This window comes from Lepeophtheirus salmonis, chromosome 7 (genome assembly GCF_016086655.4).
Source record: "Lepeophtheirus salmonis chromosome 7, UVic_Lsal_1.4, whole genome shotgun sequence".
Taxonomy (NCBI): Eukaryota; Metazoa; Arthropoda; class Copepoda; order Siphonostomatoida; family Caligidae; genus Lepeophtheirus; species Lepeophtheirus salmonis.
In genome coordinates, this window is record NC_052137.2 from 6,316,143 (window position 1) to 6,330,097 (window position 13,955).

Genomic DNA, 13,955 nt, shown 5'->3' on the forward strand with positions numbered 1-13,955 from the left:
ATAACCATATATGCAGATATTATTATCCAACGGTATGTTAAAAGAAAGGAACCAAATAACAACGTCGACACCCTGATATTTTGAGGGCTTCCTGAAAAATTCTCCCCTACATTAGTAAACCAATTTCAACCATTAAATCTGGCCTATTCATTGAATTCGGGGGTAGGTCATATCTTTCCATAATTTTTCGAATATCGTTTCAATTGTAGGAATATTAGCTGCAACATGGTCATTTACGTTTCCTAATTCTTTGGATATAATTTCCTGTGAAGTATCCATTTTTTCTTGAGCCTATCTTTTAATATTGGTTGTCATAATGGTCAATTGTGCCACAGTTTGCAATGGAGCGTGTGTATGATCGTTGAGTTGTTCAATCAAACAGACGAAGGCTAACCAGGGACAAACAATAATGTGGAAGGATGGAACAGTCAGTTTTAGAAAGTATATATGCAAAAAAATCGACTTTTATTTTTTGTTTTTCTTTGAAATTGGTTTATTAATATAGGTGGGAATTCATGGCGTTTTATTAAGTTAGCTGATAATAGATATGAGATTAAAGAAAGAAACACAAGCCCCACTCAAATGTCTAGCCTTGATATTACTTCTATGTCGATCCTTAGTTCTACTCCAGGTCCAACAATGACTTACACTCATAACCCTGTAACAAATTCGCAGTGTTAAGTCTTCCAAAAAGCTTAAAAATGCTAAAAAGTTATAATATTATTACTAGAATGACAAAATGTCTTAATAGTGGAGTTGTGGGCTTTGATTTTTTGTTTAAGGATATAGAGTATTCATTTAACTTTAAAGCAATTATGTCAAAATAATCATATCATAAAACCCTGTTATTACCCATTTTGGATTTATATACGTATAATAGGTTGGACAAAAAGTAATCCCGTATTTTTTGACGAAATTTCAATGCTTTATAAAAAGTGTTACAATCCTCAGATTTAAGCCCAGTATACCCCGTTCTGTTTGATAATTGTTGCCAAGGAATTATTGTTAACTTCATAATGCCCTTCTTGTAGAAACCCATGTCACAATTGGCAACAAATCGGACAACCAATTTTCACTGGCCTCTATCGAACCCAAATTTGTACCTCTTAGTGTGTAAGCTATAGTGAAGAACATCTGGTAGCCCCTTGGTGCCAGGTCTGGAGAGTAGGGTGAATGCATAAGAACTACCCATCAGAGTTCCCGGAACTTTTGGGGATTCATCCAAGATGTGCGAGAACTGGCGTTGTTTTGATAATGTCTTTGTTCGATTGCCAGTCAAAAATTGTCGAGTTGTTTACTATAGAGAGCAGAATTGAGGGGGGAAATCGCTCGAACAACTGTTCTGCATCACGAAACGAAAGAGTATTGGCCCCGTATACATCATAAATTTTCTTGGTCGCTTTCGACACTTTTTTCCCTTTCAGATAGTAAAAATGTAAAATATGGCGAATTTTTCTTTCTTTAGTACCTCCATACTCGACGCAAGATCATTTAAAACTTAACCGTCAAAGCGTAATACTGTCTGAAAAGCGTTTATAGTATACAATCAGACTTTTACAACACTTTATCGTATGATCCAATCTTACCAATAATGAGCAAGTATATATTAATTTAAATAAACTGTTGCAAAAAAGAAATTTCGTATTGCCCGTCTCTTTTTTAATAAAGTATATCTTTTTCATTATTGGTGACGTTGGATCATACGAGCCAACTCAAGTAATTATCTTTCCCCCGTTCGAAGACCTAACTACTAGAGTTGGGTTTCTGTATGGAAATCCTAGATCTGTTGGAGACGATATCATTTTTGTAAGATTAAATTAATTCTGTAAAGACAGGTCTCAGAGTAAAATATGTTCACACAAAAACATGGGGTTTGATCCCTCCTTTAAAAAAATGTCTAAAATTACATTTCAAATATTAAATTTTTCGGGAAAAATTTCAAATATAAATTGTTTTGAAAAAAATAAAATTAGAATACTACCTTTTTCGGAGAAAAACGTTAAAAAAATTAAATTAAATTTCAAGTATTAAATTTTTTGAATCTTTTTTTTCAAATATTACATTTTCTAATAAGGAAAAAAATTCGTTAATTTTTTGTTTTTGTTGGGGGGAGGGAAAGGGCTACAGCCACTTCAGCCTTTAGTCTAAGCCACTCCATGAACTTAATGTGCTTCTTTTTTAGCCACTCCTTTATTGTTGTGGATGTATGTCTTAGGACATACATCCCTCATCAAATCCTTAGTTTAACACTCTTTCGTTTATGAGTATATCATATACTTGTGGTTACTTTATATTTAGTTTTTCTCTCTATAAGAAAAAGCTTTAAAAAAAACTTTTCAAATTGCCAATTAGAAAAAAGAAAACATTTTCTTCACGTTTAGGTCATAATTTGTAAAACTCAAATATTTATTACTAAAGATTTTTTGGCGAGTTATTGGATTAATTGTAGAATTGACAATGTCCTTGCTTATTACGTATTGGGACCTTTCTCTCAAAGCTACTAGCAGCGAATCTATTAAAACTTCATTACTCTTTTTTGTGTGAAAATTGATCGCTTTTCTAAACTGGTATGAAATAAATAGAGACTATTTAGATAACACATTAGCTTTTGATGATTATTTGATAACATTGAGAGTGCGACAAGGGAATTTTCCACGATGAAGAAGCTAAACCAAAATCTTGATTACTTTTTATTAGAAAAGTATATTGAAAAACTTTAAGCAATCAATCCTGGCAAAAATAGTCAATATCCCCGCCTACAGACTCTATCACAGCCTCCAAATGAGGCCACCAAAATATAACCAGCGGACATGTTGGGCCATTGCTTCTTGATGCTGGCCTTGAGCTCCTGCATATTTCGGTGTGATGTTTTCCCAACCTTGCTCTCTAAGACGCTCAACACACTGAAGTCGAAGGGATTGAGATCAGGACTGGAAGAGGGCCAAAGTTATTGTCTCAGAAGTCAGCAAAGTGCTCCTAGCAGAAGTTATGTGTCTTCATGGCTGTATGTCTAGGGGCACCATCTGGGGCCCACACATAGCTGTTTTCAGGATAATTAGCCTTCAGACAGGGCAAGATTTTCCACCTCAGAACCTTATTCTTGGAAAAAACTGCTCCTTAGATCCTTTTTTGAGTGAAAATCATTCACCTTTCTAAACTGGTATGAAATCAGCCTCAGCCTCAATTTTCTCATCGGGCTTGAAGAAGAAGGGCTCCATTGTCTTCCCATCAGAGGCCATAATTACCAAGTACATTGTTTGGGCCGGATGTTTTGTTCTGAATGTGCCTGGACTTTCTCAGGTAATGCTGCTATAAATCTGTACTTTCTGCAGTTCAAAACCTGGTAGACTGTAAAGATCTTCTTGTCTGAGAAGATCTTCACAATCGAAAGATGACTCTTCGAGTAGTTAAGGACTTTTTTGCATCTCTCAACCCTTAAGGCCTTCATCTTGTCGGTGAGGAGATGTGTTGGAGTCCTGACAAAGCTCTTAAGGCCGAGGTCATCATGAACTGCTTCCTGATAGTGATCTAGTCCACGTTGAAATCGTCAGTCAAGCAATGCAGTGGTGTTGTTGGATCTTCCTTGATCTTGGCCTCCAGGGTCTTGAGAAATTTTTCATCTCGTTTCAAACCATTTCCTCTACTTCCTACAAGGTTAGACCATCATGTAATCGGGCTTACTAGAATTTTCAATCTTATGTATTGTATCGACTTTTGGGCAAGACAGGCGGATTTTAAACAAACACGCAACCACTCATATTATATGACGTCACTATTGCTACAATTTTCAATTAAATGTATCGTACCGATTGCTACGAAAGAAAAACAGATTTTGACAAAACACGCAACCACTCATCCAGTGTGACGTCAATATCAAAAGCGTGGTGGATGTCAAACATCAGTAGTAGACGCGTTATGGTATTACCTTGTATTTCTATTAACTTTGGATGTACTAATATAGCAAAATTTATGATTAAATTAGGATAACTATAAAACAACTCTCATTCTTTAAATCATCATTATAAAACTGTATTTTTCTATTAATACAAATTGCTTAATGAAGATATTTTGAGGTCATTCATTTTTCAAAATTTTAGCACTCTTTTTTTGCTCATTTTGGCAAAAAAAAATCCCTCAAATATATTAAATCAACTCTTGGTAATAAATTAACAGTCTTCCAAAATATTCTTCAAATTGTCAGGATTACAGTTTTGATTTTCAGTTTCTTATATTTTTACAGAGCGGAAGGTCATATTTAATAAAACAGTACTTACAATTGGTATTGTAAAAAAAATGACATTGACTGAGTATATCACGCGGTCTTTCATGAGCACATTATGCACAAGTGATTACCCTATTTATAGATTTTATCTCGATAAAAAACACTCTTCAGATTGCCAATTAGAAAAAAAAAATCCTTCACTTTGAAGTGATTATTAGTAGGTAGTACTGTTAGTTGAAAAATAATGTAATGAGTAAGTTTTGCACACCACATAATTAAGGGTTTTTGCAGATTTATTTTATGATACACTTAAAGATTTTGATGAATGTAAGTTAACTTCTCATTTACTAGATTTTAAGTATCATTTTTCATAAATTTTTTTTCGTAGATTAGGAATTTCCGCCTTAAAATAAGTAATCACTTCCCATGAAGTAGAATATGAATAGTACTGTATGTAGGCATAAAGAGAAAGAGAATATTTGAATGAGTGATGATGATGATTAGACATCACTTAAAGAGTTCATGAAAATTCAAATAAATAAATTGCACATTCTAACACAGCAAAGGTATGCATCATACTAAGTGGTTTGCGTAGGATAGGACATTTTCTATGACTACTGTATATGTATGGTGTTGTAGCTACGCTATAAAAATCACAAAGACCGGGTCTAACGAAATAATTACACCACTTAGCCTTATTTGATCAAATTTAATTATATTTCGGCTCATTTGTGTAATTTTTAGAAACTTTCATGTTCCATGAGAGTCTTCAAAAAGTGCCCCCCGGGCCAATGCCAAAAAGTAGGTCTATCTAGCGCTCGTCTTTACTTTATCAGGCCTTTCAATCATATGTTAAATACCAAAAATTATTACAATTTTGTAATGGAGAGAATGATTTTTCTTCATTCCTGGTGTCAAAAGTGGCCTTCTTTACTAACAAAGCTCTTTCGACCAACTTTTTTTTATAGCTCCTTTAACCAGTCTACCAGTCTGATGTGAAACCCCGAGTTCTCTTGCATGGGCCCTCATAAACTTGAGGGGATTAGCCTGGCTGTTTTCTTTAACTCTTCCAGGTCCAATTTGGCTTTTTTGACAGCTCTTCTTCCTCTCATGCGCTCCAGACTTACTGACGGCGTAGAGGATGGTCCTGGAGACGCCCCACTGCTTACAGTGCGTAATGGAAATTCGTCGATCACGTTCAAGTGTCATTTTCTCGACTTGAAAGTAAGTTAGAGAGTAAGCTTGAATATACCGGAATATGATTTAATTTCAATTATCTAACCTTTATTAATTATTGAATTAGTAGAAGTTCAGATTTCAATGGACCACCCGGTATTATTGTTAGGTTTTCGTCTGAAAATCCTACACCGGTCCAAAAAAGTTATGATTTTGAGTGGATTAAATTAATTTGGTTCTTTAAAAGAATATCTACTCAAATGCGTCTAGAAGAAATCATTTCAGACCGAACTAAAATACAAATTCGGTTTTGGACTAAGTGTTAATAAATTGACTTTTATTAAGAGTGCTTCAACTTTTTTCATGAATAAAGCACAAGCGGTGAATGATTTTGCCAAATTTATTTTTATAATACAAGTTATAAACATATTGATTTATGTATAATAATCGATTTCTCTAGCGTGACCACCAGAAGCACGTTTAAAGAAATCAAATCCCTGAACCCAATTTTCCACTACTTTTTCAAATAAATTCACTAATATTGCAGCAATTAAGTGTTATATATTTTTCTGAGCTCTTTTAATGTCGCCTGCTTATTGGTGTAGACTAATGACTTCACATGATCCCAAAGAAAATAATCTAAAAACGTTAAAAATACGATCGAGGCGACCAATCATCTGGTCCATTTCTCGAAATAACGTGCTTACCAAATTTACTTTGTAATAAATCGATTGTAATGTTTGTTGTATGACAAGTGGCACCGTTTTGTTGAAACCACATCTTTGCCAAGTCCATACCTTGCAATTTGGGGCTAAATAAATCAGCTATCATGGTGCGATAGCTATTTCCATTTACAGTAACGTGGTTATTATCATCATCAACGAAACAATTTGGGCTATTGATCCCTTTAGTATGAGGTCCACAATAAACAGCAATGATATCTCGTGAAGAACTTGGTTATTGCTGCTTGACCAATAACGCATATTGTGCTTATTAGCAAAATCATTGGGCCAAAAATGAGCTTCGTCACTGAAGATTATTTTTGCACTGAAAATCAGCAATGGTACTGAACGGTTATTTTGATACTAAATTTGGATAATTTACAATCGATCATCAACTTTATATTGCTCCATGATGAAATGTATACTAATGATGTCTATAAATGTCAAAGGAAGAAAATAAATATTGCTTCAGTTTTCCCTAACCGGGAAAAAATTGAAGTTTCCCTAATGGAAAAACTCTTTACTAATAGTCATATAACTATAAGCCCTTTGTGACTAGATTTGATGTGTTCTGTCTAAAAACATTAACTTGTACTCAATAACTAATTATTCATGAATTGACCTTCAAAGACTTGAGGCTTCAAATTGAAAGCTATATATACTGCACAATTAACTGTGTGATGCTTCAAAATAAATAAAATATTTAACAAAATTAAGTAAAGAAGAATATCCCAATATATTTTTTACTGCATATATACACAAAGACCAATATTTCATCAACATATTAAACAACAATTAAAGGATTACCATTAAAATGTGTAGGATGAGGTGATATACCCAAGAGTTTAAGCAATAGTTTAAAATCTTTATTAGATGTAAGAGACACATATTTGCTCCGATATGCCCCTTTCAAATGAAATCTATTCAATTTCTCTTTATTTTTTTTATTGTGACGATCAATTTTACCTACTTTAAGTGAAATTTACAAGACTTTTTTTTTATAAAAAAAAGAATAATTCGTCTTTTATGTTGACGAGTCACATGTGGTAAGTAATAATCTATAACATAGGAAATTTAATCAAGTATTTCATTCATAGAATGGACATAAAATATTGTGGTAATAGGTCCAATAGTTATTCTTCCTTAAGCTATGAATTAAACTTTTCCTTGTTAAATGTAATGTTAAATTCATCAAACATGGGCTTATACTAAATATGGGATATACATATCAATGTTGAGACGAGCCGAGACGAGATTAAGCATTGGTTACAAATCCTATTTTTTTAAGACCTTTTTGGAGAAGACGAATAACAAGAAATTAAAGTTATTTTCAATTATAAAGTACTATCAAATATTTGTCCTTCTAGTACAACTAAGATTATGTTGACGTATATAATTATTAATTAATTATACATAAATCCGTCTTTTTTCATTCAAAATAAACTTTCTCAATAAATTTTAACGTTATTCCTTAAAAAAGATTTTTATTAAACCTTTATATTCATAATTATCAATTTGAATCAAACGTCAAAAATCAATATTAATTAATTTAATATATCTACATACTTAAGTGTATCGAACAGGTTCATATGAGCATTAGGGTGGCCCTTAAATATCAATATTACCTTTTACTTGTCTCAAATCTTCCGTTTTGTTCCTTACATAATTAAACTTCGATGTGCAAAATATTATTGACTATAATTAATATTTAATAATATCCTATGCGTCTGAATGTTTTGCCCTATATTGAAAAATTAGCAAGGCAAAAAATGGATATAACCATTTTTTAGCTTGCACATTCATTTTTTTGAGTAGACATCTGAAGAGGAAAATTTCTTTTCCTTAGCTGTTGACATCATTATTTAATTCCCGAGGAGTCAACAACTATGTATTGCATTTTCTACTACATACTTAATGTAACACATGAGCTGAAAAGTTCCAACTTTCACAAATAGATGGCGCTGCTTTTTTAATAATTCATCTCATTTTCAGATAGAACTGGGTGGTCCAGATAAATTGGAAAAAACTATAGTGGATTATAACGAACGAACTACATGGGATTGAACCATATAAATATTTTATTTTTTGAAGCTACATTTAATTGTATTCAATTATTTATAATGAAATCGTCATTTCTTGATAGCTTAGGCAACATGACTCCGGAAGCTTTGTCAGGCCCTGGTGACCTCGTGCGGACCCATCTTTGCCATTGTACAGTTTCTGGTTTTGCACTTTTAATTACATTCCCTGGATGGATGGAATATCCCAAGGAAGAAATTTCACCTTCCAACAAGGCCAAAATAGCGCTGGATGTCTTGGCCAGAAAATATCCCAGAATTTTTGCGCTGCAAACAACCCTGACGCGAAACCATACGATTTCTATGTCTGGGGAGGGTCGAATATGAGGCCTGTCCCAAATATGATTCGTCTTTAGAGGCACGGAAGAAGTCCATTACCTGGACAATTGCAAAGCTGGATCTGCATGGTGTTATAGGGGCCAACCAAAGCTTTGGGCACCATGTGGCCGATACTACCAAGAGAGGTGGATCTCATTATTTATAATAATAACAATTTCGGGAATTGATTTTACAGTGCTTCTTGATGGGACAAAATATCGTTTAAGCTAAGCCATATTTTGAAAAGTATTATGGGGACTCTATTCTGTAAAAAAATATAATAGTTTAAAAAAAAAAAAACCCAATGTTGAACAAAAAAACCCCAAAAAAACAGGTGTTTTCTTTCTTAAACCTGGTACTTTTCAGCCCATGTGTTATCATTGAAATTCCTTGTTGGATTCAGAGTAAAATTGAGGATTGACATCGAAGTAATTCCCCCGTAATTATTTGACTAAGTAATAATTAATATTCTAGAGCCAGGAAAAGTTCAGAAATTAGTTATTAATAAGTCGATTAGATGACATAATCTGTAATATATACAAACTAAATACATTGGATATTAAACATATTTAATTTGGAATAATCTTCTTCCCTCTAAAATATTATTTACTTATTATAATTTGTTAAATAATCGACTTAATATCATTTAATTTTGAAATATTTTCACGCAACCTTGCACTATCCATTTCATAAATATTCTACATATAAGACAATTAAAAGTTAAACTGAAAAAAATAAATCAAAACCAAAGTTTTTTTCAAATCAATTTTTTAAAGTAGCAATATAAGGTTTATCTATTTCTTCTTTTGTAGCGATAATATAACACAATTGAAAAAATATATAAAAAATAATAGCTTCTAAATAAGACCATTCGTTTACTAGATTTTTGTATGATTAAATACATTTTGTAGGAACTGTACTCAAGATAACTTAATAAATAGTTTATTATTTGAGTGCTGGAATGTTTTTGATCAATTGTTATTACCTTTAATTTCCATCTTTATAGTTATTTCATTTTAAAATATGTCTCTAAATCGAAATTATACTCAAAAACGGGATTTTTAAAAGGAGGCTTTAAAGGCCAAACTTACTACTCTGGAATATTTTAATGGTTGTTTCGTATTTAAGGCTTAAAGGACAATAATAAATGTGAGTTTTAGCTGGAGGGCGTAAATGCTGTTCCATAGTTTATTCAATCATTTTTAACATCTATAAGATTACTAAATCTTTGTTTGTATTTCAAAGTACTTTTTCTACAAACCATGACATTATTTGATGTACTCTTCTCTTTTCGGTAGAGCATAAATTTACAGTAGTTCTACGCTCCATTCCTGCTGTCAAATAAACACGTGCACAAATGTTGAGAAATTTACAATTTTCGTTAAAAGTTTAAAAGCCTAATACTACAATTTTATTCACGGGAACCGATTAAGACGGTGGTTGAGAGAAAGAAAATAAAATCATGGATTTTTAAGTATGAACAAAATAAAAGCCACCCTCGTCTACATACGAGGTTGGGCAGCAAAACGAGGGCCGTATATTAATGATAGTGTTCTCATTAATAAAAATAGATTTAATGTTTATATTTTGACATTCTGGTTTATGGTATCCTTCGTATATTATGTCTGGAGTGCCTGTCTTGCTTGGAGAAGAAGATCAAGGAGAACCCCTCCAAATCGATGAAACCCCTCGCCAAAGACTTCTCCATTCCAGCAAGGACCATTAGAGGGTCCCTAAAGGGCAACTTGAGATTGTTCTAATTCCTAATGACCCCATACCACCTTATAATAGAGGCATAAAGGGAATGAGGCTGGAGATGTGCAAGAAAATCCTATCATGGAACAAAGCTAATGGGTCTACAGTGAAAATCTTCTCAGAACTTCAGTTGATCAAGTCTATAAAGATTGGAACAACCACTGGCTTGGGGGAAAAAAAAAGATTTCCAAGGGGTGTAATGTACCAAACATCTGCCCTAAAAATTGTCCTTGGGATCGTGGCATCTGATGGCAAGGAGATGACTCCGTTTTTATTCAAGGTTGGAGAGATTGGCCAGGAACCCTACTAAAAAGTGTTACAGTACACCATCTTGCCATGGCTGAAGGCCAACTATCCTGGGGTGACTCTGTGGACTCAAGACTCACACGTCTGCCATGTGTCAAAAGTTCTGTGTCGATAACATGGCTGGATTATGTTCTAAAGAGATGTGGCTCCCTTCCTCACCAGATTAGAATCCACTGGGATTTACTGTATGTACACTTCGGAGAGGGAAATCAGCAAAACTGAGGAAAAGTGGTCATATAATTTCCTTTGAAAAATTGCATTGTCCTACGAGTTCACCTTTAGGTCGCACATCTTGTTCAAAGCTTGAAAAGAGGCAAATACCCTTTACTTAATAAATATAGTTATTAAAAATACATTTTTAGTTATTTCACATAAAGTAATTTTGATGCACATTTCTTAACCTATAAAAATTGTTTCCATAATTTTTTTCCCTCTAAAATTGTCTAATGGTATAAAAAAAATGGGAAAATTGAATGACCCGTGTATAGCACGCATCCTTTTTTTACGTTTTCAGAAAAGAAAGTTGAGTTTTTTAAATGTTAGTCTCTCTTTTTACTCTATAGGGTAGGTTTAGAAAAAAAAAACACAAAAAAACTGTATAAATCTTTGCCACAGAATAGAATAATGTCGATCATAATTATCAAATCCAAAATTTTGATTAATGCTGTTTTAATAATCATTTACGAAAAAAATGACATTGAAATCGATGTGCTACCTAAATATGACATCATATGAAAATGAAATTTTGTATAGGCTGTTTTTTTTAACATATCACAACTTTTCCGAACTAGCTGTTATCGAAATTCAAAAAAAAAATTACCTTAATGTATAATCCAAAAATAAAGCAAATAATAAACTTATTTTTTTTAAGAAAATTAATATTGTTATTTGTTTTTATAAAGTCATATCTTTAGACAAATTATTTTAATAATTTGTGAAGCTTATATTTTTGTGTTTTCCTTTATTTAATATTAGTCATGAATGGATGAGGATCACTCATTCACCGGACGGGAAAAATAAGCTGTTTTTGTTTTTGAACTAACAGTGATACAAAAAAAAAAAAAAAAAAAAACAGCAGGAAATGGGCAATCACATTAATTGAGGATTAAAGATTGTCTTCTTTTCCCCTCTCTCTCTAACTCTTATACCCATTCATAAATGGGGTGTAAAAGAGCACAACTCAACTGCATCAGTCCTCTCTGAGAGTCCTTCCAAATAAACATATTTCCGGCCCAATAAAAAACTTGTCTTAATATAATTTTGTATTTTCACGATTTCTTTTTCTTTTTTGTATAAATGAATCATAATATAACACAATAAAAACATCTAGAGTTGTTGAAAATAATAAAAATAATATTAATGTGATATATAGGTATATAAAATAATATATATGTAAAGGATATAGGTATATAATAAAATTTATAACATTAAAATCACAGCTCTTAAAATATATATAAGTCTTAGTTTAAATAATTTTTTTAAAGTGTTTTTTTTTTTTTTGTAATTATGTGAATATAATAATGGAAAAAATGAAGTTAACAAAAAAAAGAAGGTTGGAGTAATGGGGCTTAAAAAAGGGGCTTGCAGTCTGAGTTTTTTTTTTTTTTTTTTTGTAAAAAAAAAATGTCTTTTAAAAACTTTTCAGTCTTTGATGGGAAAATTTGTTTTTGTTTTCTTAGAAACAGGTCAATACACAACACAGACAAATATGTAGAGGGGAAACTATAAATGTAGTAGGATTGAAATACTTGATTGATATAAAAAAAGGTGAAAGATATAATTTTCAAAAATAATTGAAAGGATCACAGCACTATAAAAAATTGTAAATATTTGTAAAAGTAACATTTCTTGTGCGAACACTTAAACACAATATCCAGAATATGTACGGATGGAATCCTCCGAGTATGCCTTTCCAGGTATGGCTCCTGCTTCTAAATGATGTTTCGGACATTTCCGTTTATGTGGACATTGGCAAAGAGTGCTCATGTTGACTTCGTCCACTGAGGGACGGACAGAGTTATTTCGAACACTGAATAGTCGACAGGGTTCCTTACGTTGACATCGGAGAGTCTGTAAATACAAAGGGGAATTTACGGAATAAGCAAAGGTTAAAATGTGGTATAAATAATAACTCACCGTTTGTGGAGAGCATGCAAAGCTGTACTGAAATCCCATGCCAGTCGCTGTTTCGTAGGCTCTTCTTTTGATGAGATACGCGACCGAGTTTTTAGGACAACGACAATGCATTATTTGTGTGGTGGAATTATCTGGATTACTGATGTAAGTCCATGTAACGTCACGGAAATATTTGCAGCGTTTCAACTTCTTGACTGGCTCGCAAATCTGTAATTAGTTAATGATTGGTTAACCTATGACCCATATAAGAGTTAGCAATGTGTCTATTACCTTGTACTGCCGTGTGCGATCCACAATCGTATGCCCATCTCGATTATGTGTAGAAGTAGAACATCCCTTCTTTCCAGGACAATGACACTGCTTCTCAACCCATGGTGCTCCATAGGTGTCTAACTTATTGCAAACAGCGTTTGAAGCACATGTGGGTAAACTTCCTTCCGAATGCTGGAAAGATATACATCATGAGTAATGAAAGTACAATCAGAATCTCTTACAAGGTACAACTTGCAAGCCAATATGGGGAAAAATAAATTATTTATATCTTACCCCTGATGGATAAAAAGTCTTTAGCCGGGATTTATGATGGTGGGATTTGTGATGTCCGTGATGTAAGGAGTTATCAGAGCTGGAGTCATGGAGTCTATAACCGTATGCAAAGTCTGAGAGAACAGAAAGTCCAATTAAGGCTTGTAGAGTAAATAGAAAAGCGGATCTTTCAGATGATGTATGTGCCATGATGGTTGATGACTTCATTTTGTGTTTTTGTTCGTGGTGTTGTATATATTGTTCAATAAAATATATATATATATATAAGAAAGTTGAAGGAGGAAGAGTCCTTTAAAAAAATATCATAACACAAGTTGTAACAAATAGTAGGAATCCACACAATAGTCGTCTGTCAAACACTCTTCACTTCAATAAATAAATTATTATGTATGTATATAAAAAAAATCAGGAAACTCATCCGTGGTTCTTCCTTCAATTCTTAAATACGAATGAATGAAGTTCTTAAGAGAGAGAAAAAACTAATCAAATTTTCTTAGTTAAAAAATAATAACTAAAAGAAGAAAAAGACAAAAAAGCTGGCCGTCTACTTGTGCGCGCTTTCATAAAAAAATAATATGTGTATATTCGTAAATGAAGAACCAAAAGGAACTTCCCCCCCCCCAAAAAAAAAAAAAATTATATATGTAGATATGTATGCAAAACAAAACATAATAGCAAAGAATGGCCCCGGGCTCT

At 32.8% G+C, this 13,955-nt stretch overlaps 1 protein-coding gene across 1 annotated transcript; it reads right to left on the reverse strand.

Annotated features, from left to right (window-relative positions):
• Nucleotides 1-11,826: 11,826 nt before the first annotated feature.
• aos (protein argos) lies at nucleotides 11,827-13,714 on the reverse strand. The gene is made up of 4 exons (XM_040717000.2): nucleotides 13,260-13,714; nucleotides 12,984-13,157; nucleotides 12,714-12,920; nucleotides 11,827-12,647 (listed from the first exon to the last, which is right to left on the reverse strand). Exons 1-4 carry the CDS (start codon nucleotides 13,464-13,466, stop codon nucleotides 12,438-12,440), a joined length of 798 nt encoding a protein of 265 aa, XP_040572934.1. The 5' UTR covers nucleotides 13,467-13,714; the 3' UTR covers nucleotides 11,827-12,437.
• Nucleotides 13,715-13,955: the final 241 nt, after the last annotated feature.

Bases quoted from the DNA above. Each gene is read 5' to 3' on its own strand.
- aos (XM_040717000.2), bottom strand. From the start codon at position 13,466: ATGAAGTCATCAACCATCATGGCACATACATCATCTGAAAGATCCGCT. The intron at 13,158-13,259 runs GTAAGATATAAA...ATATCTTTCCAG, and splicing joins AGACTTTTTATCCATCAGGG to CATTCGGAAGGAAGTTTACC. The intron at 12,921-12,983 runs GTAATAGACACA...AACTAATTACAG, and splicing joins ATCGCACACGGCAGTACAAG to ATTTGCGAGCCAGTCAAGAA.